At 51.7% G+C, this 26,858-nt stretch overlaps 1 protein-coding gene across 16 annotated transcripts in view; it reads left to right on the forward strand.

Moving 5' to 3' along the window:
* The window catches only part of PTPRE (protein tyrosine phosphatase receptor type E), a 182,526-nt gene that overhangs the window by 141,249 nt on the left and 14,419 nt on the right, over window positions 1-26,858 (forward strand). For 8 of the 16 annotated variants that reach the window (XM_074000828.1, XM_045361738.3, XM_045361735.3 and 5 more), the window contains 13 exons: window positions 1,705-1,804; window positions 2,079-2,152; window positions 3,862-3,998; window positions 9,537-9,627; window positions 14,420-14,496; window positions 15,158-15,194; window positions 16,573-16,670; window positions 19,694-19,813; window positions 21,857-22,020; window positions 23,417-23,552; window positions 24,026-24,175; window positions 24,537-24,630; window positions 26,187-26,263. In XM_074000828.1, the coding sequence (XP_073856929.1) occupies window positions 1,705-1,804; window positions 2,079-2,152; window positions 3,862-3,998; window positions 9,537-9,627; window positions 14,420-14,496; window positions 15,158-15,194; window positions 16,573-16,670; window positions 19,694-19,813; window positions 21,857-22,020; window positions 23,417-23,552; window positions 24,026-24,175; window positions 24,537-24,630; window positions 26,187-26,263 (1,355 nt within the window). Of the gene's footprint in view, window positions 1-1,704; window positions 1,805-1,888; window positions 1,999-2,078; window positions 2,153-3,861; window positions 3,999-9,536; window positions 9,628-14,419; window positions 14,497-15,157; window positions 15,195-16,572; window positions 16,671-19,693; window positions 19,814-21,856; window positions 22,021-23,416; window positions 23,553-24,025; window positions 24,176-24,536; window positions 24,631-26,186; window positions 26,264-26,858 lie in introns of those variants that run through there. The other 8 variants (XM_074000831.1, XM_074000827.1, XM_045361737.3 and 5 more) reach the window with 3 other exon arrangements.

Below are 26,858 nucleotides of genomic sequence, written 5' to 3' on the forward strand. Positions count from 1 at the left end.
CTTCCTGAGCAGAGGGTGCTGGGTGGTCACACTGTAGCCAAGGTTGCCATTCTCTTTGTCTGCTCCAGAGTCACATTCAAGCCTAAGGTTTTCAACTTTCAGGATCAGATTCTGTGTAAGCAAACATGCACACACACACACACACACACACAAAGTTGCAAGTGTACATACGTATAAAATCAGTGTGAACATACACACACACTTTGCTTTGGGCAATAGCTGGACGGTCATTCAGGAAGAAGGCTGCTTCAGGATGACCACCCTGGGGACTGGTCACCTTGACCTCTGTCCCACCCCATCGGAGCCACGACAACATGAAATGAAAATAGACTATGACTGGAATTTCCTTCTCAGATGCCTCCCGGCCTCCTGTCTGGACCATGTTGGTGCCCAGAGGACATGTTTGTTTTCTTCCTGGTTCACACCATTTTAAAAAATTGTATTTCAATTGAATTTCTTACCAATATTTAAAAATCAGAAAATGTTTACATAAAAATATGAATTTCTTCTTTAGGAAAGTGGGAAGAACTAGGCACTGTGGGCACCCCTTGTGCTTGGCCCCAGTGGGCTGGAACTCAGCAGTAGCCGTCCCTGAAGGCAGGACACGGGGAGTCCCCACTCCCGCCCCCACTGGCCTCCCCGCGCCACCCGGGGATGTTCTCGCCTGCCCCTTGGGTTGGGTTTCTGATCCTGATCTCTGGCCTCCTGAACAGAGGCAGCTACTACACCAATCGTTGCCTTCCAGGGGCTTCCCCAGAAACCTGGGCGCCACGGCAGTCATGCTGAGGGCCTGTTCACTCAGGGCAGAGTAAGGTTTGCGCTTTGAGGCATCCAGGGCCTCTCTGGGTCCGCCAGAGAGGAGTCCAGTGGGCTTCTTGGAGGTGGGGGCCTTTGAGATTGTCCTCGAGGAGTGGGAACATTTTGGTGAGGAGGGGGCTGTGTGGCCGGCTGGGGAGGAGCAGGAACAAAGTCCGACGTTGGGAGAGTGGGTGGGGTCCAAAGATGGCAGCGAGGCCACCAGGGCCCCTTGGAATTTGGGCTGGTGAGCCAGGGGCAGGTCCTGAGCAGCAACAAAACCGCTGAGCTGGGCCTGGAGCTGCGGTCTCTTTCCAGGTGAGGAAGGTCAACCTGTCAGGTACAAAGGACAGAGTAAGAGGCAGGTGGTGGCTGGGCACTCGGCCTCTGACACGTGGAATCGGGACCTGGAGGCTCTGGAAGGTGGGGTCACAGTGCGCTGGGGCCACAGGCCTCTACCCAGCCCCAGGGGCTGGCTGCCTCCCTATGCCAGAGCTCCTGCCCAGCCCAGGGGGCCCTGAGAGCTGAGCCATGCCAATTCAGCCTCCCGCACTGTCTTAGGGCCCTGCAGTGGACACCGGCCCCTTCACCCTTCTCCAGCTTCTTAGCAGGAGAGCCAGGCAGCCAGGCCGTGTGGGGGTCTGCGGAGCTCACCCCTGTCATGCCTGCCCCAGGGATCTTGGACAAGTCACCTCACCCACTCCTCAGACCTGGATTCTTTCTCTGAATCAACAGCAACAACCAAAGCTACTTCTCTGTTATCTCGTGGGGCCTTTTCAGGATGATGGGTCGACTTTGCAAACTATAGTGTGGGGTTCTGGTGTCCAGGAAGAAGAGCTCATGGAGCGGGACTCTTGTGCAAACTGTGAAGTGAGGTCAGGGGTTAGGGTCTTTCTGCTTCTCCTGCAGGCCCTCCGGACCCAGGCGCCTCCCAGCCACTGCTGGCCTGGCTGCTACTGCCGCTGCTGCTGCTCCTCCTCGTGCTCCTTCTCGCCGCCTACTTCTTCAGGTAGGAGTGTCCTGGTGCACTGACTTGCCCCAACCAGCTCAGAGGAGGAAATGAGCCTTCTGATGCTGCGGGCGTGGGCCGTGCAGCAGAGGGCAGCTGGGAGGCTGGGTGGCCGGGCCTGGGAGACACACAGAGGCCAGGCCTTAGCACGGCTCAGCCATGAGCAACAGGAGTAGCTTTTCCCGGCTCACCTGGTGGGTATCACTGTGCCGAGCGCTGTTGGCTCTTAGGGAACCTGGAAGTGTGGAAACCTAACAAGTCCTGTGTCTCTAAGGTTCAGGAAGCAGAGGAAAGCAGTGGTCAGCGCCAGCGACAAGAAGATGCCCAACGGAATCTTGGAGGAGCAAGGTACAGAAGCTCCTCTCTGGCTGGGGCTTGGGGGAAAAATGTGTTCTTTTTTAACAGACACTGACGTGCTTTCTCTCTTTAACATTCAAAGTAAATTTTGAGGTGTGCCTTGCCACTTTCATCTCACTTTACCTGGTATGATGCTGTCGTTTAGAATTTCACTATTTCAAAACTTTGAGGATCATTTTCTCTCTGGCGTGACACGGACGTTTGAGACATTTTTGTTTGTGGCTTTTTTTAGAGAGACTGTTCATATCCTGTCATTTTCACAGGGTGTTGACATGTAACACTTTTCAGTGAGGCCTTACAATGGTTCTCAGATAAGACTGTCTGGCTCATAAACTATTCAACTGGGTTTGTACTGCTTTAGGATCAAGCTGGAAAAAGGGACTTGCTCTACTAAAGTGCTTCATGTTTACAGAGCATCAGAGTCAGCTGGGAGCATTTCCAACTTCTCGGTCAGAAGTATAGTTTCTCACTTGTTGTTGCTACTTACAACGGAACATTGTTTTTCTCTCCATACATCGAGATGAGATGACCGAGAAACGTGTGTAAGGCAGAGGCCACAAAAATATTACTTCACACCCCAGTGACTACAACTTCCTGGAGTCAGCTTCCTACGTAACTGTAATCAGTTCTATGGTTTGGGGGAACACACGTGCTGTCAGACTAAAATAGACTCTTCAAACGGACCTTAGATAATTAAAAGAATATCACTAACAAGGACCAGCTGAAATGGAGCCTCCCGGTGCTCGTGGGACCCGAGCCCCTGGTTAGATGATAATGTGGCCCCAGGTGCTGTCTTCCTGCCCTTGTTCCAGCCCCCGGTTCCCTGCCCTGCACGTTTCAACGGCAGGAACGGGAGGGAAGAGGGTGCGGCTGGTGAGTAGCAAGGCAGCTCAGCGTCATTCATTCTGATCCTGTCTGTCACTTGGAGGAATGAGCTTTGGGCGAAGTTTTTGACTGGGCTTCAGAATGGCTCTGCAGGTAGGGACAGGCCCTTTTGCAAGTGTGACAGCTGGGTTATCGTGCTGACCCATGATATCATGCTGGGTTGTCAATATCAGCTCATCCTCCAGGAAGAGAAACACATGCCCATGACTGTTCTTGCCTCTCATTCCGGACCTGGGGAAGGAATGTGTCCAAGAACTCCCTTATAATGTGTACTTCTCCTTCTCGATGCCCCTTGTCACCCTCCCCAGACAAGGGTGGTTTTCCCTTGGAGCTTATGGGGTTTGAGGAACCAGGAATATTTGTTATGAAGAAGAAAAGGCTGAGAGAGACTGTTCTGAGTTTGCTCCCAGAAGCCATAATTACTCTTTCTTATTTCCAAACCTGGAAAGCTGAGCTGGAGAATGAGGCAATCTTGAATCCTTTTTTAGAAGGAACAGGGGCTGGAGGGAAGGAGAGGCAGAAGGGTGGGTGGATGAGTGGCCTAGGGAGGGGGACAGGGTGTCTCCTATGAGGGAGAGCAGGTGACACTGGGCAGAGGGACGCCTGTCACTTGTAAATGATGTGGATGCCTCATAGGAGTCGAGTGTTTGGAATAAGCTGCTCAGGACCCAGCTTAGCCCAGCTATGTGATTTGAGAGAACCGTTCCAGCTCCAGCCTGGTCATTTCTTCAGGAATGTCGTTGGTCAGCTTGGTTACTCAGTCACCTGTCCAGGAATGTGGCTCAATGGCCCCCATGTTTCTTTTGATCCCATAGAGCAGCAAAGGGTGATGCTGCTCAGCAGGTCGCCCTCAGGGCCCAAGAAGTACTTTCCCATCCCTGTGGAGCACCTGGAGGAGGAGATCCGTATCAGATCCGCCGACGACTGCAAGCAGTTTCGGGAGGAGTTCAACGTGAGTGTGGGGAGGGGCCCCCTGCTGGGTGCCCTGTGGTCAAGACCTGTGAAATCCAGTGTTAGAGTTCAGGAAGAATTATCCCAAAGACTCAGAACCCTTGCATTGGTTACGACACTGTCCCATGAATGGGCGTGGGAGGAAACCTGGTTTGTGGCGCAATGCCCTTCGCCAATGCATATTTCCTCATTTATAAGATGAGACAGTTGAGTTAGAGGTTTGTGAAGCCTCTTTCCACCTCCCACACTCTGAGTGTCAAGTTTTAAAATCAACTGTGACAGAAACACTGTTATCTCGATAATGTAGAAGGCTAGGGCCTGAGCACAGCACAATATGACAATATCATGGTGAAAGCAACAGAGCCCCAAACCATCCTTTCATGGCTTCTGAGAGCTGGAGCATCTAATCGGAGTAGGCGATGTTCCTCTTCTGAACCACCATCTCAGCATTAAGGAAGCAGCTGTGAGCTGCCTTGAGGGAACACAAGCTATATCTGCTTGTGTATCAACATGGGTGGGTGGGTGGATGGATGGATGGATGAGTGGGAGGGCAGATGGATGGATGGATGCATGCATGGATGAATGGATGGATGGATGAGTGGGAGGGCGGATGGATGGATGGATGGATGGATGGATGGATGAGTGGGAGGGCAGATGGATGGATGGATGGATGGATGGATGGATGAGTGGGAGGGCAGATGGATGGATGGATGATGGATGGATGGATGGATGATGGATGGATGAGTGGGAGGGCAGATGGATGAATAGATGGATGCATGGATGGATGGATGGATGAGTGGGAGGGTGGATGGATGGATGGATGAATGGAAGGGTAGATGGATGGATGGATGGATGGATGGATGGATGCATGAATGGATGGATGCATGAATGGATGGATGCATGAATGGATGGATGCATGAATGGATGGATGAATGAGTGGGAGGGCAGATGGATGGATGAATGGATGATGGATGGATGAGTGGGAGGGCAGACGGATGGATGGTTCATGGATGAATGGGCAGATAAAGAAGTAGACAAACAGATATGAGGATGTGTTGTCTTGGATTTTGCTATTCAGTATTTATCCTTGGTTATGTTTTGAATTTTATGCATCTTCACCTTCTTGCATGTGGCTGTGCTGAGTGTTGATCGTAAAGAGGATAGGTTTTCAGCAGAATTGCTGACTGGTCCTGGCTATGCCTGTTGCATGCTGGCCCTGGCACATCAGTTAATCTCCTTGAAGTTGTCTTCCACCACCTAGGAAGGGGCAATGGAGATGGGCCTGTCTTATTTACCTTGAAGTTGGAATGGGAGGCTGAGACGATGGATATTGTTTTTTTTTTTTGTTTTGTTTTTTGTTTTTTTGTTTTTTTTGAGACGGAGTCTCGCTCTGCCGCCCAGGCTGGAGTGCAGTGGCCGGATCTCAGCTCACTGCAGGCTCCGCCTCCCGGGTTCACGCAATTCTCCTGCCTCAGCCTCCCCAGTAGCTGGGACTACAGGCGCCCGCCACCTCGCCCGGCTAGTTTTTTGTATTTTTTAGTAGAGACGGGGTTTCACCGTGTTAGCCAGGATGGTCTCGATCTCCTGACCTCGTGATCCGCCCGCCTTGGCCTCCCAAAGTGCTGGGATTACAGGCTTGAGCCACCGCGCCCGGCGAGCCGATGGATATTGTAAACAAGTGTTGTGCAGTTGTTATATCTGAAGATGGCATGAACTCTGCTGCAGACATGGGACTTAACCCAGAAGCAGCGTGTGAAGGCACGGGAAGGTGGTGGCACATGTAAACTGTACATTGCTTGTTTTTTTTAGCACAAGACTCCTCTGCCTTTATCTCGCTTCCTTTTCGTTGTTTCCAAATGTGTCCCCTTTTCTGGAGAAATGAGGTCATATTGAAAGACAGCTTCAAGCACTATTGTGTTGCAATCTCTCAGCCTGACAACAGACCTTCTCATTTTCAAAATAACTATCCAAGTTTTCAGCTAGCAGATCCCCTTCCCCACCCTTCTTATCCTGTTTCCCCTTGCACTTTTGTTTCCCCAAGTGGCAGGGGCTGGGCTTGCTGATGGGGGTGTCTGAGTCAGAACCAGCTCAAAAGTGGGGGCCACTCCCAGGGAGGGAGTCCGGGAATAGGGTGGGGTAGGTGAGACATTCACCCCAGGCACAAAATTTAAGGCAGCACCAAAAGCTCAGTAGTGGGATAAATGATATTTTAACACAACACTTAAAATATCAAAAGTATCAGGAAAGGTAACACAGGAAAGGTAACAAATAAAATGTCAAAATGGATGCAGGCAGCCCCTGGTGAAGAAAATAGCATGACCATAAAGGAAGATAGGCTTGGGCTGATGGTTTTTCCCTGTTGCCCTGGGCCCTGATACATATGGCTTGTCACCACACAGCTACTCACCCTGCCATTAGTTAAAACTTTCATATTTTGTTCATCATAGATTTTGTGCCTTGATTTGGACTTTTAAAAATATTGCATTTAAATATAATTTCCCCTGGTTTTGGAATTTTGGGGGCACCCCATTAAATTTTGCACCCAGAGGAAGTCCCTCATGCTCTTCTGCCACGGTGTGGCCCTTGGCTGAACATTGGAGTCCCTCTGCTCAGTGACAGGCAGGGTAGAGATGCGGTGGAGGGGAAGAACACTGGACCCGAAGTCAGGATCACGGAGCCTGATCCTGTGTCTGGGGAACCCTGGGGGAGCTGCTTTTTTGTCACTGTTTCGTTTGTTTGTTTGAGATGGGGTCTCACTGTGTCTCCCAGGCTGGAGTGCAGGGGCCTGATCACAGCTCACTGCAGCCTCAACCTCCCAGCTCAAGTGATCTTCCCACCTCAGCCTCCCAAGTAGCTGGGACTATAGGCATGTGCCACCATGCCCACTGGCTTTTTACTTATTTTTTGTAGGGATGGAGTCCCACTGTGTTGCCCAGGCTGTGCTTTTTCCTCATCTGTCCAGTGAAGGGCTGGCCATGTCCTGAGACCATGTTCATGCAGCACCCGTCCTCTGAGAGCACTGAAGCCTGCCATGGCCAGCTCTCCCTCGGATCCTAAGAGGGACATGCTCCCAACCCCATCTTTCTTTTCTCTTGCCCTCTGATCTGAACTCCTCTCCCCAAAGTCATGAAAGGGAGACACTAAAGGGAGACACAGGAGTCTCAAAGTGGCCGATCCAGTTGAGTTTTGACATGTGTGCATTACCAATTCAAAGTGCGGGCAAACTTGGTGGGGATGAAAAGGATTTGGTATTGGGGTCCGTACAGAGATCGGCTCACGGCAATCTCTGCCTCCCAGGTTCAAGCAATTTTCCTGCCTCAGCCTCCCAAGTAGCTGAGACTACAGGTGCCCACCACCACGCCCAGCTAATTTTTGTATTTTTAGTAGAGACGGGGTTTCACCATGTTGGCCAGGCTGGTCTTGAACTCCTGACGTCAGGTGATCTGCCCTCCTCGACTTCCAGAGTGCTGGGATTACAGGTGTGAGCCACCACACCTGGCCTAATTTATCTTTTCACAGACTTTATTTTAGAGCAGTTTTAGCTGTACAGAGTAATTGCACAGAAAGTACAGAGTTCCCATATGTCCCTTCCTCCCCTGCGAGCAGTTTCTCCTATGATTAGCTTCCTGCGTTCGTGTGCTTCAACTGCTGCAACTGATGAACCAACACTGCACTGTTGTTACTAGCAGAAGTCCACACGTCAGGGTTTGTGTGTTGTGCGTGCTGTGGGATTTGACAAATGCACAGTATCATGTACACACCATCCGGTATCACGCCTCCTGTGTATTTTCAGTGCTGGGGCCAAAAAAAGCTTTCGCGCGTAGAAAAAGAGAAGGCTTTAGAATTTTACCACAGATGTCAGGCTTAGATTAGGTCAAGAAGGTCAGTATGAAGATGGCTCTGATGAAGAATCAGGAACTACCCAGGCGGCGTAGGTGCTGTGGCTGGGGATGAGGCCGAGAACCACCCATCACCCTTGCCACAGTGCCGCCAGGCAGGTCCCTCCACATAAGCCACCCTCTTGCCTCTGCTTTTTGGAAGGGCCTCATCCTGTGGCCATGGGGTTTGGTGGCTCCAAAGCAGAGGCAAGAGGGTGGCCTATGGTGCCCCACCATGGGCACCGGCTGGTCAGATCTGAGTCTGCAATTGGAGAAGCTTCCTGCCCTCGGGAGAGGAAGGCTCGGGACACCTGTGGGCGGCAGGTCAGGCCCTGCCCCGCGTTGTGAGCAAGCCCAGGCCTGCATGACTTAGATCCAAAGCTACACAGTGAGGCCTGCTCCGCTCTCCTGGGTGGTTGCAGCGGACCCCTCACATTCTCCCACATTTGAAGAAGTGGGCATCCTCCTGGTGGTCTGGGCGCTGCTCCAGGCTCCTGCCCCTTGCTCGCTGGGTGACCCTGGGCAAATCTACAACACCTCGCTTTGGCTTTCAGTTTCCTCACCCATAAAACGGGGACCATCCTAGTATCACCTAATAGTAGGTGAGTTGCGAAGGCTGGGGCAGATGACCCGGCTCCTTCCACCGTACCTGGCACACTGAGGCGCTCGATGCATATTGATACATGTTACTGGAATCCCAGTGGCCCCGGGTCCAGCCACTGGTTGGGTGTAATGTCAAAGGACAGGACTCAGGGCTTCAAGAGGATCTTCACACTATGCATTGTGGGGAGCTCACCTGAGCAGCAAGCAGATGCAAGACAGCTGGAGGTGACCAGGAATCAGAGGTGGCGGCTCCAGGCGGCAGAAAGAACTAGAATTCAGGCCACTAGAGTTCACACTCAGCTATGTTGCTCAGAGGGGATAGGGGCTCGGCGGCATTCCTTTCACACCTGACTTCCCTGACTGGGACAAAGGAGTTAGTTAGGGTAGTGCTTCCCAAAGACGTGTGCACTGAAGCCCTGGGGATCATGGTAATATTCCTGCTGATTCTGTGGGTCTGGGGTGCGGCCAGAGAGTCTGCATTTCTAAAAAGCACCCTCCCAGGCGTGCCCATGCCCATGCTCTGGTCCACAGAGCACGCCTGGAGTCTTAAGCAAGATCAGGACTGTATCTAAGGCCGTTTCCCACCCCTCACCTCCCAGAACCACTCTATTCATCCTTCAGCCCCAAAGTCACAGCATCCCACTGTAAATCCTCTGCGTGCCTGTCCTCGCTCCCCCATCTCCCAGTTCACAGCTCTGTCGCAGTCAGTTCTTACCAAATCACAGGCGCCTGCTCTAGGCCCGGGCCTGTGGGCCCTGAGATACCATGGAAACGCAAAGGCAAGTCTCCACCTTCATGCAGTGTAGGGTCTGGCTGATGAGACCGTCACTTTGACCACACCGCTGTTCACAAGAGAGAGCACCCTGGGGAAAGCCAGGGTCTGTGTCTCCTTCATTCTCTGCCCCGTGCCTGGTACAAGGTCTGAGGCAGAGATGGACTATGGACAGCAGGTAGTTTGCTCCACGTGTTTTCGCAATTCCTGTGTTCAGTAGGGAAACTGACATGGGCATGGTGCTTGAAACCATCACATTTCATACTAATGCTACATTTTCTTCCAGTCATTGCCATCTGGACACATACAAGGAACTTTTGAACTGGCAAATAAAGAAGAAAACAGAGAAAAAAACAGATATCCCAACATCCTTCCCAGTAAGATTTTATTTTATGTTTTGCATGATCAATGGTGTTTGCACTAAACTCAGCTTTGCCTTGCAGCTCCCCATGACTGCGGGCCATTCCTGTGCTCAGAGGCCAAAGATTGAGGCCCCAAATCTGTCTAACTGCTCAGCGTTTGCACCTAGGACTCCAGAATGTTCCTCTCTAGGTGGCAGTCTCCCCGCACAGGCCCTGGGCACCTTGGTTGCTGGTGGGTCTGGCTGCCAAGCCTGTGCTTACTGTTGAGACCTGGGCTGCTTGGGGCCCAGCAGGTAAGGTGCTGTTTCGTGGCCATGGGTGCCAGCTGGCAGGGCCTCTCCTATGGAACTCAGGCCTGGCACCCAGTCTAGGCCTGCGAGTGGCCCTGGGCAACTCCCTTCCCTCAGACTCAGTGCTTGTGGCCGCAAACTGCAAATCCCTAGAGTTGTCTGGGGTCCTGGACCAAGGACAAAAATGACAGAATATGAAACTTGTAGGTGGGCCGCAGCTTTGTAGGAAGGCTCTGAATCGACCTGATTTAACCCCAACAGTACAAGTGGGCGTGGGTTGGGAAGCATGGGTGCCAGAAGGTGGCAGGGCCAGGGAGCAGATGGATGTGTGCGGGGGCGTGTCTCGGTGACCTGGGGGCAGCTTTCACAGCCTGTCTTGGTGCCAAGACAAACCCTGTAGGTTCTGAGCCGCCTTTGTAAGAGCTGGCCTGGGCCAGGTGCTGTGGCTCATGCCTGTAATCTTAGCACTCTGGGAGGCCGAGGCAGGTGGATCTCCTGAGGTCAGGAGTTCAAGACCAGCCTGGCCAAGATGGTAAAACCCCATCTCTACTAAAAATACAAAAAATTAGCCAGGCATAGTGGTGGACGCCTGCAATTCCAGTTACTTGGGAGGCTGAGGCAGGAGAATCTCTTGAACCCAGGAGGCAGAGGTTCCCATGAGCCAAGATCACGCCATTGCACTCCAGCCTGGGGAACAAGAGTAAAACTCCATCTCAAAAAAAAAAAAAGAGCTGGCCCAGCGGCGGGGGTTGGGGGGGTGCAGTTCGGGATCCTTCACCCCACCTGGGCCCCTCCCATCGTCTGCTTTGCCCATGAGGCTAACAAAATGGCATCCTCAAAGGGCTCCACTAAGTTCAGGTCTAAATCCTGAACCTGCGGCCTCCCCCTGGTCCACAGAGGGAGTCACCCCACCCTGCCAGGGCCTCGGTGGGATGGAGGAAGGCAGCCCATGTGGGCCCCGGAAGGCTGCTCACTGTTGCATTTTTCGGACTAGAATTGACTTCACCTGTTCTGTGTGTCAGAGCAGCTACGGTCTATCCGATCTGTGGTCTGTCCAAACTGTGCACTTTTTAGAAATAACTCTGTCTCATTTTACGTGCATAGGATTGACATGTGGTTTTTACAAAACCCATTGTGAACCCATGATCCAATGAAAACTGGGAGAAATCCGTCAACTAGTCTTTCAGTCAACACATATGTGTAGGGGTGGCCAAGGCAACACCAGAAAGATGGGTCAGGAGGCCTTGACAGTGGCTCAGACCATGGCTAGATCCTGCACGCTTTGGAGGGGATTTGTTGCCAATGGGTGGAAGATATCACAGAAAGAGGGGAGGCAACTTACATGGCTTGAGCAGCTCAAAGGAAAGGAAGGCTGTGGCAGGAGGAGGTCTGAGATCTTTAGAATAATTTGTGTCAAATGTGGGATATTTCGAAATTAGTATCAATGCTTAATTTATTACCTTAATTGAGTGGTTTTAAGTTGTGCCTTGATTTGCCAGCCATACGAGTTAAGAAACCGCTCAGTGCTAAGCACATTCCTGAATTCCTCATTTTTCTCAATCAGTAAACCTTCATCCCTTAAAGGTAACATCATATTGTTAATTAAGACTATTTATTTGGCACCTCCATGGAAGCAGAATCATGGCCAAGTGTGGGCATTACGTACACCCAGTCCCCTCCTCAAGGTGTGATGGCCCAGGGCAGAGCAGGGACCTCACCTAGGAGTCCCCCACCTGGGAGAGGCCCGGCCCACCCACTGCAAGTCTTCTCTGAGCCACATTCTCAAGTCTTCTCTGAGCCGCGTTCTCTAGGTTGTGCTACGGGAGTCAGTTAGCGTTTCCTCCAAGCCTGAAATCGTAGTCAGATTCAGAATGAGTTTTTCTAGTTTCCCCCGTAAGATCTTTCCCCTGCTCCTGGCAGGAGCACCACACCATGGGAACCCCAGGGCCCAGGCAGCCTCCTGGGGCTGGGGGACTCTGCCGTGTTTCACACAGGTGGAAAGACGGGTTTACAGAACAGTGGCATGGAGACGCTGTGGCCTGGTCAAGGATTAATGGGGTGGCATCTGGCATTAGCTATCAGGAAGACTTAAGGCTGAAGGGACATCGGGCAGAGAGCTCTCGGGGCTGCTCATCCGCCCCCAGGGTGACATCCCCTAGTATCACTTAGGGTGGGACTGAGAGTCACCTGGGGGAGAGGGGAGAAGGGACCCAACTTCCCCAGCCCCTGGCACCTTCCCTGTCTTTCCCAATCTTTCAACAGAGTCCTAATGTGGCCCTTGGCTCTGGGCAGGCCTGTGGCCCTGGGGAGCTCTGGGGTCAGAAGTCAAGGTGCTTTGCATGTCAGGCAGGCTTGACTTCTGCCTATAGAAAGACTGTGGCTGATGGCAAGCGAGGCCTCTTTTCTGGAAAAGTGCCAACAGCTGATAATTTTAGGAACCAATGTTTTGAATGTGAAGTGTGACTTTTTAGAATAAAAAGACAGGAAGCTCTTAGAAACTGCAAGATTCTAAATCTAAGCAGAAGGCTATATTTTACCCTGTGCTTTTCTATAGCTGTTCTCAAAGCATAAACCATTCCAAATTATTTTCAACTAGTGTAATGTGTTCAGCAGAGCTATTTCTGCCTGGGCATTGCCACTCCCTGAGCAGGAGGGTCTCACAGTGAGGTCTGCAGGACTGTAAGTTTGGGGTCTGACTCCCTGGCCACCCTGTGTGGGCTATGGCTGTCTCTGAGAGCGGTACCTGCCCTTTCTCTGCAGGGAGCCAGACAGAGCTGGCTTAGCCATCGGGGGTCCCAGGCCACTAGCCCGCGGCCCGCCCAGCAGCCTTCCAGGTGAAGGTGAGATAGACAAGGCATGACCTGGGGGCCATCCGGCTCCGCATCACAAACGCCATAAACACACACAAACGCCACAAACACAACCCACCCTGATCGAGGACTAAGCAGAGAAAGCAGGGAGAGGATCTAGAGTTACTCAACACTGAGGAAGGAGGCTCTAAGCTTCTACCACGTGCCAGACTCTGTGGCCAGTGCAGCATAAACGTCCTCAGAACAGGCCTTGTCCCAGCCTGGCCCAGCCGGACGTTCCTGGGAAAGGTCACAGAAAGAGCAGGGCCAGGCCTACAGCACTTTTAGAGGCCCATGAAAACGTCTTCATTTCTCTTCAGATCACATACAAAATATGCAAAACCCATTCTGGAGTGCATCTTTTCACTAGCGACCAACCCAGTCCTAAGATAACCTTCTTGATAGTTCTATGGAGGAAGGTGGGAAGGCAGAAGTGACTGCGACCCACAAAAGTCATGATGGAGCCCTGACGTGTGTATACACACACACTACACATACACATACACTGTACACACACACTACACACACACCACACACACCACACATACACACTCCACACAAACACACCACACACACACCACACACATACACACCACACACATACCACACACATACACACCACACACATACCACACACTACACACATACACAACACACACACTACACATACACACCAAACCCACATGCAGACATTCACACAGCACACACTACACACATACTACACACATACACCATACACACCACACCACACATACACACCCACATGCACACCACACACACCATACACACACACCACACTCACTACACACATACCACACACACTATACCACACACTACACACCACATACAACACACTTATACCAAAATATACACCACACACACATCATACACACGCTACACCACTCATACCACAAAAATACACACAGCACATGCCACACTTACATACAGATACCACAAACGCACAACACACATGCTTGCACCAGTATACACACCACACACATCAGGCTCACACACTACACCAGTCACACCACAAACATCCAGACGTGCACACACACCCCACACACAGCACTCCACGGTCAGCCTTCCACCCCAGAAAACCGCTTGTGCAACAGGCTGGATCTACCAGGCACTCCTCACTGTGCGCTCGCCTTCCAGCCCTGGGGCAGACTCTGGTGGTGGAACTGAGGATTAGAGTCCCCAATCCTAGACCCCCACATCCACTTGTCCTCATGGGGCTGGTGCTCACTTCCCTGGGAAGCCTTAGAGAGTGGACCCAGTTCTTCTGTCCTGGGGCTCTTTTAAGTGCATCCACACTTGGCAATACTGGGGCCCAGTGCACGGTTCATGAAATACAGCCCTTGCACTGCAGGGGCCCAGCACATTCTGCTGTTCTTGTCTATGTAATGACCCAGCGGCCTCCGTCCTGGGGACTGAAATCCTACCCTTGTCGGCATCCCACAGCTGAGACAGTCCGTGTTCACCAAAGCAGGTACATTCTCTCTCGGGACACCAGTGGTCTCCATGGGAACGTTGAGGAAGAGCATCTCTGCCACCCCCGGTGTGGCCGTGAAGCTACTTTTTCCCTTCCCAGGAGCTGACACTGCAGATGAAGAGACAGCACTGTGATTCCTGGTCCTAATATCTTGGCTTTGTTTGGGTTTTTTCCAGATGACCATTCTAGGGTGATTCTGAGCCAAGTGGATGGAACTCCCTGTTCAGACTACATCAATGCTTCCTACATAGATGTAAGTGGGCAGAGGTTTCCTATTCCCCTAGCCCAGCTGAGGCATGACCAGTGAGCACTTTCTTGTCTGGTGCCAGGAGTGTAAATTGTCACAACCTTTCTGGGCAGTTTGGCCACAAGCACAAAGGGCACAGAACTGCCCATGCTTTACAAGCTAGCATCAGCATCTGGGAATTTGACTTCGAGAGACAGCGATAAGCACAGAGGATGTTCATTGCAGCATTATGTATATTCCTGACCAAATAGAACAGGAAGCATGGGCACTTAAACAGATTGTGGTAAAACCATGTGCAGTGGATTACTAGAACTCCATTTGTATTGATCTTTAAGAGATCATTTAATATAAATTATAAAATTCTCATTAAAAATGCAACATAAAATAAATTGTACATGTTCACCCAATTAGAGGACAGAATGTCTGCACCTCTCTACTTGTGTGTGAGTCTGGGAAAGGTTTTGCAGAAAAACAGACTAGAGAGGGGACGTATGAAATAGGATTTGTTATTTCTGGAATTGCTGGTGAGTTTTCTTTTCTTCTTAACATTTTCCTGTGTTTTGCAAATTTTCCATGGTGAATATGTATTGCTTTTCTAACAGCAACAACAAATCCTTTCAGCAAAGATAATTCTGAAAAAATATAAATCTGATGTTATTTTTTCTAGGGTTACAAAGAGAAGAATAAATTCATAGCAGCTCAAGGTAAGCTTTTTATTAATTTCTGAACGTATTTTTGGTAAAATGATGTGAATAGCTCTCATTTCCTTGTCTGTAGGCCAACAAGACCAAGGACTTACATTGGATTTTTGTGCACGTGTTTACACCTAACAGACACGTTAGATATCCATTCACACAGCGGATATGTGTATACAGTCAGAGAAACACACACTTATTCCCACACCTATACGGTGTGAACACAGGGCATGCAGTGGCCCCGGCTGCCATTCCAGCATGTTAATACTTGCATCAGGTAACCTTGAATTTCTCTCAGCTGGCTGAGCCCTACATGGCCCCAAAGTTTGGGGGTGGGTAGTAGGGTGAGTAGCTTTTCAGATCAAGGCCATAACCAAGAAGATACTTCAGCCGTGAAAACATGCCCTTCACCTTGCACAGGGCTGGCTCTCCCTTGTGTGTTGAGTACTGAATCCAGCATCACTCCGTTCCACCAGAGGTTGTCATCTGCAGGACCTGGTGCACATGCAGTTAGGTATCAGTGGAGCTGAAACCAGATTCCTCAGACTTCCTTACTCTTAGGCCAGGAGTCTTTAGGGCAATGGGCTCTGAAATTCACCGTGTGTCAAAATCACCTGGGAAGTTGTTAGAAATGCAGAATCTCTAAGAAAAAAGGACACGCATGTGCACATGCAGAGGACATCAGGAATGTGCCCAGCTGGAAACCCCAGGAAACCTGACGATCCTGGCTGAAACAGATGAAAGCATGTGTTTCTCTCTTGCCAGCAGACACCCACAGGGAGCCAGGCCAGAGTGGGACAGCAGCAGGGCCAGGGGCTTCCTTATCTCCCGGCCCATCCCCCTCAGCATGAAGCACTTAGCTCGGGGCTGCAAAATAGCCGCAGCTCAGACAGAAAGTGGACAGGGGCAGAGGACTTTCTCCTAGTGACACTTTGTCTGTTGGTCAGATCCCTTCCGGAGGGACTTGAGCTCATATCGTATTGAACAGCACCATGCTGAGAGTAAGATTTTGACAAAAAGGAGGGGATTGGGAATGCAGGGGGAGGCCGGCCAGTCTCTGCCTCTCCCAAGGCTTTCACCAGCTCTCCCACACTTGGCTGTGGACCCAGCCCTCCTCTGAACCCTGCTTCTTACCTGTGAATGTCATAACTCAACCTGGGCCCAATTATCTTGCCCACTGAGGAGTTCCTAGCTGGAGTGGGTGAGTGGCAGGACAGGCAGCCCCTACCGGTTCTGGAACACTTCAGGGTATGACGTGTGTGTCCCCAACAAGCCTGAGAAGGGAGTGAACAGCTATCCAGGGGCCAATGGCCAGGGTGCCGGGGCTGGGACCCCAAAGCGACTTCCCTTCATGCCTTTTGACTTCGGAATTGTCCTCTACACACAGGCCCCAAACAGGAAACGGTTAATGACTTCTGGAGAATGGTCTGGGAGCAAAAGTCTGCGACCATCGTCATGTTAACGAACTTGAAAGAAAGGAAAGAGGTGAGTTCCAGGCATCTGACCCCGGTATCACTTCCTTTCAGCTGCTGCTGCCGGGCTGGGGATGCTCTTACCACTTCCCCTTCCTACTTCCCTCCCTTCCTCCCACTATCACTGCAGAGAGCACCCAAACACATGCAGTGGCTGACAGCATTTTCATCACGAAACAAATCCCCTGTCTCCCCAGCATCTCACTGTTATCTAATCTGTGATAACACGATGACACAAGAGTTTCCTTTTTTCCCAAGTGAGAGTGGCCCCCGGCCAGCCCCAGGCTCTGCCTGCCTGGTGGGAGACATGAATCTTAGAAGTTAGAATTTTAGGATGTTGAGCATGTCATGCGGCAGACCTCAGACTAGAAATGAACATGATTTCACGCTTATTATCCAGACTAGAGAAATGCATTTGAAAAACATGGTATATTGAAGAAATGTTGATTTGTCATCCAAATATATTTAATTAGCTGTTTCTAATTCAAAAAAGGATGCATGTACATTATAAGAATTTGAATCATTGACAAAGAAGAAAAGTTGAACTGATTCGTTTCCTAATGTAACAAGTACTCATTAGCATCTGCTGTGCTGGGCCAGCTCTGTCCCAGGTGCAAGGAATGGGGGCTGAAATTCAGGGCTGAGAAGTGGGGGCTGTGGGAAGCCTGTGGCGGGGGGGCGGGTGTTGAGTGACAGGCAGGGAGCCATGCCATAGGCAGTGAGCTCACTCTCCAGAATGAAAGAAGAACTGGGAGCCGGAGGGACACTTGCCACAGGTGGGGCGACAATTAGGAGGCTGTGCTTCTGGTGTGTTCTGGCTTGAAGGCTCAGTTCAGCGGGAGCCATGTGTCCTGCCCAGCCCGCTCAGGGCCTGCTGTGTCCTGAGCTCCTCAGTCATCCGCTGGCCTGGCCCCAGCAGTTCCCAGGCATCGTAGCGAGGACTGTGGGGAAGGGCTGCCATTTTTAGATGGGACTGCCAGGCCGTAGGGAACTCAGCTGGGGCAGAAGATGGGTGGCAGGCGCCCACAGGAAGGGCAGGCTGGGAGGTGCTCTGGTCCCCACAGTGCCAGCTTACTAATTGCCACCCAAAACACAGGAAGCAGCCTCCAGCCACCGTTTCTGGTCAGGAATAGGGTGGGGGCTTTCATTCTGCTCTCAGGGGAGCTGAAACACGGCTGCGGAGGGCCACCCCTTTGCCCTTGCAAATCTTGCCTCTGTCATCCTTTGTCATGGGGAAGAGTGACAGAGGGAAGTAGGGGATTCCCAGCATAGGGCTCTTCACCCTGCCTGCACTGTAGCGGCCATGGAGGAGGACACCCACGCGAGGGAAAAGGAGGCTGACCCTTCTCCAGGAGTCTCCCTGTGACCTGCGGCTCATAGGACTAGTCTTCCTGGGGCTGGTGCTCCAAGCATGAGACCAGCACAGAAGCAGTGGGGCTCAAGGACGCCCCTGCCTCCCCCTTTCAGTCATTCTGCTGAAAATGTCACTGGCATTTTCTCTCCATCTTCCTCCATAGCCTCCTACTGGATTTTTCCACTCCTGTGACTCAGTGCTGGGCTGCTGCTGCATCCTGATTCTCACCAATTCAGATGAAATCATTTCTCAATAGAGTTCCCTTTTTCTTAATTGCTCACACTTCTGTTGTGGTTTCCTTGGCTTCCACATCCTGGGCTCTGCATTGCAAAACACAGCTGCCCTGGCATCTCATGATCGGGTGGGAGGGAGGCAGAGGGAGGGGGTATAAAACCAGCCACCAACACTGAGCCCTTGAGAGGCTGACACGTTCTCAGTTCCTACCGGAGAGCCTTCCAAGATGAGAAGCTCAGGAGGGTCCCCAGGGCTCCCCATAGGGCCAAGACTTACCCAAACCGGGACCTGTAGGCATTTGCAGTTCCCCTGGGCTGCATCAGAGATGCCCTGTGACCCGCAGCCCTGCCCGGAGCCAGGAGTAGGGAGGGGGAAGTTGTCCGTGGCCGTCATAACACGATGCTGCTCTCTACTAAATACCAGATGCTGTTTGTTTCATAAGATTGTTAATCCTGAGTCTTGACCATGAGCTGTGCTGCTCAGGGGCCACTCCCTGCACGTGGTCTCCGATGATTGGCAGGCTTGTTCCATTCCAGAGATGTTTATCTGGCAGATGAAGTAGATCTTTTCCCCCTTGAGGTGGGTCCTCATTCACTCGTGAAGTCCACGCTGATGGAGGACGCCAACGGGCAGGTGCTGCACGCGGTGCTGCAAAATGAAAGGGCTGCTGGAACATGTATTTTGGGTCATTCTTGCTTCAGAGTTTGGGGTAAAGAAATGCGCCTGTCTGTAGCAACGCACCCTCGTGAAGTCCACGCTGATGGAGGACACCACCGGGCAGGTGCTGCGGGCGGTGCTGCAAAATGAAAGGGCTCCTGAAACATGTATTTTGAGTCATTCTTGCTTCAGAGGTTGGGAAGGTAAAGAAATGGGCCTGTCTGTAGCAATGCACCTTCTTCTGCAGACTCCACGGCAGCCTCGTCCCTGCTAGAGAAAAATGAAGATCATTAGGCCAATCACAGGTTCATCACTCTTGAACGGCAGACTGGCAGTGGTGCAAATTAACTTTGTCCTTAGTGAACTGAGCAGGAAAAACACAAATTGCTGAATCCAGTGGGAAATGCCTGGGGAAGCACCATCCTTGGTGCTTGAGGGTCATTTGGAGTTAGGTACCCAGCTCTGAAGGTTACAGGTTCAGCATGACTGGTTGATGGTCAGTTAATAAAATGTATGGGATTCGTGAATGAATGAAGAAATGAGACATTGTTGGTGTCTACATCAGAAAGCCTTGGGGCATCCTAGCCATAGTCTCAAGGCTGCCTTTCACCAGTTATGCAGCCTCAGTTTCCCCATTCATGAGGTAGACACACGTGAACTTGCTGTTTCTCAGCTGTGGGAGCTGTGTGACTCCAGCTGGTGTGTGTGAGGCCTTCTGTGGTTGGGTGGAGGGATGTCATGATGCATTGCACCCACAGATCTATTTGCTTCTATTAAATTGTTCCGTGCAGGAAAAGTGCCATCAGTACTGGCCCGACCAAGGCTGCTGGACCTATGGAAACATCCGGGTGTGCGTGGAGGACTGCGTGGTTTTGGTCGACTACACCATCCGGAAGTTCTGCATACAGCCAGTAAGCATCTCTTGTTGCTGACCTTCCAGAAAGATCATTCTCAGAGAGCATGATGCCCAGAGTTAACACCCTTCTGCATTTATGAAGTGCTTTGCTCCCACCCCGGCACTGTCGCGGCCCTGGCTCAGAGGGTGCAGTGGCCAGGCTGTGCTGGGCAGATGTGCAAGTGGGCCAAGACACCAGAGGCCGGTGCACAAGGGTCTGCAGGCAGTGCTGGGGGCTCCTAATTCCCAGCGACTCCTTTGGACCTCTCCAGGAAGAAGACCAGTCATTGGAGGGGTCTGGGGTCCTCCCTCAGTAGCACAGTGACATTTCACACACTGGAACTTGGAGGCGGGGTTTTTTCTAACACGTTTCTAACACATTTTGAATTATGTCTGAAATGTCCTCGTTATTTTCCACACTTGGGTCCTGCTAGTTCCACCACCCCAAAGGGTTTAAGAGAGAGATCAGTAAAAATATCTGTATACAAAGCAGATGAAATCAAGATGTAGAAGAAAGTTTAAAACCATAGAGAAAAGACAGAAGACCATTTTGTCAGGATTTAAAGATAGAGTGATTGGCATAATTAGGTCACAAAATAAGTGTCTAAGATTGCAAGAAACCACAGCAAAAAAGGAAAAGGATGAGCTGATCATTCTCATTCTATCCCTGCTCACATCTCTCCCAGAAATGTGCACACAGGCATGCACATGCACACATGTACACACAAACTCCCACACACAGGCACACATATGTACACATGCACACACACCCACACACAGGCACACACATGCACACATGCACACACATACACCCACACACAGGCACACATGCACACATGCACACCCATACACAGGCATGCACATGCACACATGCACACATACCCACACACAGGTATGCACATGTACACATACTCCCACACATATGCATGCACATGCACACACATACACCCACACATAGGCACACACATGCACACACATACACCCACACGCATAGAATTGTACACACGCACACAGTCACACACAATCACATATGTACACACACATACACCACCCACACACGCACATATCACACATGCACACACACCCACACACATCACACATGCACACGTACACACATGCACACACATTCACACATGTACATTCACCAACACACATTTTCACACGCACACACGTGCACACATGCACTCACATACACGCACACAGCTGCACATATTCACACATGTGCACCCACATACACCCACACACACATGCACATTCACACAAATTCACACACATCCACCCATGTTCACACAAGCACACGTGCACACACATTCACACATGTGCACACACATACACTCACACACATACATGCACGAGTGCACACATACATGCACATTCACACACATGTGCACATAAACATGCATACATGTGTACACATTCACACGTGTGCACATGCATAAACCCCCACACACACATGCACACATGTGCACACATACACATGCATATGTGCACACACATGCACACGTATCTACTTCCAAACACACTGTGTATCACCTTCCGTGATCTAGGCGAGAGAATTAAACTCATGGTCTCTGGGTCCGAAAGCTGAGACAGCCTCTGAGGGCAAGTCTGGGAGTCTCCAGAGAGCAGGCCGACTGCATCGTCTATTCTCCCAAATGTAAGACAGCTTTGCACGAGGAAGGATGTGCTGTTGGTGATTACTTAGCACCACAGGCATGGGGTGGGACTGTCCAGGCGAAATGGACCATGACCGCCCACTTGCACGGGGGTCTGTGAGCACGCAGACCAGCTTTGGGGATGAGTCTGGCTGCTTCGGCCCTGCCTGACCTGGGCATGGACGGTTGCTGCGGGCCCTGCCCTGTGGCCCCAAAACCAGCACGTGTTCCGAGTTGGCAGGGGTGAGGGCCAGGCTGTCTCGCTCGGGCAGGCCCCCTGTAGATGGCCCCTCCCCCATGCAGCCCCAGCACAGGGGAGCCCACCGCATCCTCAGAATGAGATGCTGGGGAAGTGGGGGGGGGGGATTGTTGTACCCACTCTCATCTCCCCATGTCCCCCGCAGCAGCTCCCCGACAGCTGCAAAGCTCCCAGGCTTGTCTCACAGCTGCACTTCACCAGCTGGCCTGACTTCGGAGTGCCTTTTACCCCCATTGGGATGCTGAAGTTCCTCAAGAAAGTAAAGATGCTCAACCCCGTGCACGCTGGACCCATCGTGGTCCACTGTAGGTACGCTGGGGGGCCACGGGGCGGGACCCTCAAGGGCAGGCCACAGTGGGAGGACTCACCCTCATATGGGCAATGCCAGGGGACCAATATCAGGGTGGGCAGAGGTTTGGGCAGGGCTGATGTGAACACAAATGTCAGTGACTGAGCCAGGCCCCAAGAACCCCACAGGAGAACGCTCAGAGAGCTCCCTCTTCATCCCAGCCGATAAAACCCACCAAAGCCAAGGGGCTCCGGTTGATGGTGGGAATGGAGTTCCGGGTGGTTCTTCTTGGCCGCCCTCACCTCTTCCTGGGAATCCCAAGTCACCTCTGGGAACCAAGATGGAAACCAGGGAAACTAGACTTCTGCAGGAAGCCCCCCAACACACACAAGTCCTTATGGAAGAGCACACCACGACTCGGACTGGCCCCCACAGCAGAGTCCTCCAGACCACGCTGTCCTGGAGACCAGGGTCCGAGGACCAGGATGCCCTTTGCCAGCTGCCACTTCATCCTCGGTTTCCTCGCCTGTGATAGGAAGGACAGCCTTGAAGGCCTGTGACTTGCATCTGGGTGGGCTTTGCACAACACGAAAAATTACTCAAATGTACAGCCAGGGCCACGCCACAGTCTCCTGTCCACAGAGAGCCCCCACTTGTTCCTGGCAGTGATTGGCCTCACCAGGGTATCACTTTGATTAGAAACTAAGTGTCCAGCTGTTACAGACAGATTCATCCTGAGTATCACAGCACTGCCAGGGACAAAAGCCACCTGCACGCAGTGATGCAGGCGCTCTGCACCTGTCATGCAGCTGTTCAGGAGAAGCTGTCCAGGAACCCTGGCAGAATGGGCTTTCCCCAAGTCTGAGCAACACTCCCTTGCTGGGGCCAAGCAGAGGCTGGACCCCACCCCACCCCCCCTCCAGTGTAGCCCATACTGGGAGGAATCTGCAGATCAGAGAACAGTAATCTGACAGATGCCGCCCCATTTAATGCCCCGAGTCAGGGGACCTGGTTTGCCCGGTTTGACAGAGGGGGAGGCTGGATCCCAGAGCTGTTGCATAGTTGATCTGAGGTCCCCTCTGCTCCCAAGGGGGCAGATCTAGGATGCCAATCACACATATAAGAAGAAGACACTGTTTAGTAAATGAGAAAAATTATCCGCGCAGCCTAATCCGGGGCTTACTGCACCAGCTGTTAATGTGCCTCTTAGTAGAGTGTTCGTGATTATCAGAGGATCAGCCTGAGATCACTTTACTGAGACCGCAGCTCCCTCTGGTGGCCTCACTATGGCTTTGCTCCTAATTAACCAAAAAAAAAGTTGCATCGAGTGACCTGGGTGCGCAGGCATCTTGGGACCTATCATTTACTTCGGGAGGAGTGTGACTCACGACGCAGCATCTTTCTCTTTCCCCAAAGCGCGGGCGTGGGCCGGACGGGCACCTTCATTGTGATCGATGCCATGATGGCCATGATGCACGCGGAGCAGAAGGTGGATGTGTTTGAATTTGTGTCTCGAATCCGTAATCAGCGCCCTCAGATGGTTCAAACGGATGTGAGTCATGCCTTCCTCTTGCCCTGGTCTAGCCTCCCAAAGCAAACCCAGATGCCTTGGCCACACAGGCGTACAGGGCCCTGGCTCTGATAGGCACGTGGCAACCGGCCTGGGTCTGCTTTGGCTTCCCTCCCCATAGCTTTCCCTGCCCATGCGTAGGACCTTGGGGACTCCCTCATCCTCATCTTTCCCTTGTATCCTCATGGGAAATGGGGCAATCCTACTCCCCCAAACAGCGCATGTACACAGCACCTGGCATGCTCACCAATGTGAGACTCTGCTGCTACCGTTCTCCTTACTCAAGGGCATAAGTGGTCATTATCCATGGCCGGTACTCTGCCTCTTGCCCCACACCTCCTTGTGTTGGCAAAAAGAGAAAAAGAAGAGAGCCACCCCCTGTGGTCTGCCAAGCTCCACGTGGGCCAAGGCTGCAGGGCAGCGTTGAGGATGTGGTCACCCCGGCCTCTCTGCAGATGCAGTACACGTTCATCTACCAAGCCTTACTTGAGTACTACCTCTATGGAGACACAGAGCTGGACGTGTCCTCCCTGGAGAAGCACCTGCAGACCGTGCATGGCACCACCACTCACTTCGACAAGATCGGGCTAGAGGAGGAGTTCAGGGTGAGTATGGCTGACCCTCCTCTCCATTCTGGTGTAAGCAGCCAAGGACATGGAGAAAACAGGTGACCATTTAAAGGAAGCCTCTTTCAATCACTTTCCCTCTTAACTGACCCTCAGAAAAAGCAGGGGCAATATCCGAGCTGTGATTTACAAGGGAAGATGGATCAGGTGGCTTTCAGAGCTTCACGGCAGCCCTGCCGGGCACACATTTCTATTTCCCAGTGCTAAGGAGGCTTCCTGGGGTGGAGAGCGATGTTTCCTTTGAGCAGGTGCCCTTGCCAGCAGCGCTAGTCCTCGACTGAGCAATGTGCTCAGGAGTGTCAGAGGTTTAACTGTGTCATTATGTCCTTCTCTGCTACAGAAATTGACAAATGTCCGGATCATGAAGGAGAACATGAGGACGGGCAACTTGCCGGCAAACATGAAGAAGGCCAGGGTCATCCAGATCATCCCATGTAAGGCACCCATGGCATGGCTGGGGTGGGACTGGGGTTGGGCTGGTGCCAGAGGCTTTTATCCTGGAGGAGCCATTCACCACTTACCCCTGTGCACCAGGATCAAGAGCAGGGTGCGGACAGGTGCAGTAGCTCACGCCTGTAATCCCAGCACTTTGGGAGGCCGAGGCGGGCATATCATGAGGTCAGGAGATGGAGACCATCCTGGCTAACACAGTGAAACCCCGTCTCTACTAAAAATACAAAAAATTAGCCGGACGTGGTGGCGGGTGCCTGTAGTCCCAGCTACTCGAGAGGCTGAGACAGGAGAATGGCGTGAACCCAGGAGGCGGAGCTTGCAATGAGCCGAGATCGCGCCACTGCACTCCGGCCTGGGCAACAAAGCGAGACTCCATCTCAAAAAAAAAAAAAAAAAAAAAAAAGAGCAGGGTGTCGTCTGGCCCCGGGCTAAGGGCTCCTGTGTGCTGTGTCAGGTGTCAGGTAGAAAAGACACCTGTGAAGCACCAGCTGACCCAAACAGTCCTGCTCTGGTCTCAGGCAAGCCGCTTAGGACATGAGCTTGCAGGTGCGGGAGGGCAGCTGGGGCTGGATTGCAGGCGAGGGTTTCACAGAAGCTGGAGATTTGCTGCAGGCACGACTTGGTGCCTTAGGATTCCTTGTCTCATTCCTTATCTCCCCCAGCCTGGGCAGAGGCCCACCTCCCCCTTACACAGAGGGCCTGAGCCACCTGGCCGAGGCCATGCAAGCGAACTCAGCTGAGACCATCTAGGAAAAGGCTGTGGCCTTGAGGAGGACAAGAAATGGGCCCAGGGTGGAGTCAGGACACTGGTCTGCCACCCAGGTCATGGGAGAGGGAAGGGGGGCCTGGCAGGCGCAGGAGGAGAGGAGGCAAAGCTGGCAAGAAGACAGGGCCACACGTAGTGGGCGGCGGGAGAGTCGGGAGGCTCACCAAGTGAGAAAAAGAGAAACCTGAGAAACCCGGCCCGAAAGCAGACTCCACAGGGGTCCGAGGAACTAGAGAGGGAGGGGGAGATGCTCCGCTTGGGAGGAGGGTGTGTCTCATTATAGACATCTTTTGGATGGAGTCACAGCTCAACAAACACCAGCTAGAGACAGCTGTGAGCAGGCCTGCTGCAGCAGGGTCTCCCGAAGCACTGTAGGCGAGTAGAGCTCCCAGGGGCCCTGCCATCTTCAGACTCCGGCCCCTGGTCTTCTGGAGCCCCGGTGTCCTGCTGGCCACCCTAGGTTGCTTGCTTAGCCACATTCCATTTACTCCTTCAGTGCAATATTTTTAGTGCTTGTATTTTGGTGTGTATTATATCGATTCCTGAAAAATGAAGATGATAATTGGGTTGTTTTCAGGGTTTTCCTTCAAAAAGAAACATACCCCTGAGCCACTTTAATTATCCTCTTTCATAATGTAGACTTTCCCAAGAGTTGGCTTTACCTAGTGATTTTATTAATCAGCTCTATATTTTGCAAGCTTGTAGCAACGGATTAAAGTTACCAAGGTGGGACCCTTTTTGTAATAACTAAAGGAAGATACTGCTTTGCAGATGACTTTAACCGAGTGATCCTTTCCATGAAAAGGGGTCAAGAATACACAGACTACATCAATGCATCCTTCATAGATGTAAGTATGCTGGCCTGGGTTGTGTTGATGCAGATGTGTTGCCTTCACACGTGACCACACAGACTTGATTAGCTTGTTTTCACAATGAGAAAGAATTGACATGTTTCCAGAAACTCAACCATTTTTGTTAGCAGAATTACTTTCCTAAAAGAAAAAAAAAAAGTGGCAAGGCATGATGGCTCACGCCTGTAATCCCAACACTTTGGGAAGCTGAGGCAGACAGATCACTTGGGGTCAGGAGTTTGAAACCAGCCTGGCCAATATGGCAAAACCTGTCTCTATTAAAAATACAAAAATTAGCTGGGCATGGTGGCAGGTGCCTGTAATCCCAGCTACTCGGGAAGCTGAGGCAGGAGAATTACTTGAATCCGGGAGGCTGAGGTTGCAGTGAGCTGAGATTGCGCCACTGTACTCCAGCCTGGGCAACAGAGCGAGACTCCTTCTCAAAAAAAAAAAAAAGGAGACTTTGGAAATGGAAGGACATAGACTCGCTGCTAAGTAATTGGCTCTTTTTTCATTCTGCTTTGTATATATAGTTATTTTTCTTTTACATATCTGTTACATACCAGTTATATACCCATTGCCTCTGTGCTCT

This window comes from Macaca fascicularis, chromosome 9, assembly GCF_037993035.2.
Source record: "Macaca fascicularis isolate 582-1 chromosome 9, T2T-MFA8v1.1".
Lineage (NCBI taxonomy): Eukaryota > Metazoa > Chordata > Mammalia > Primates > Cercopithecidae > Macaca > Macaca fascicularis.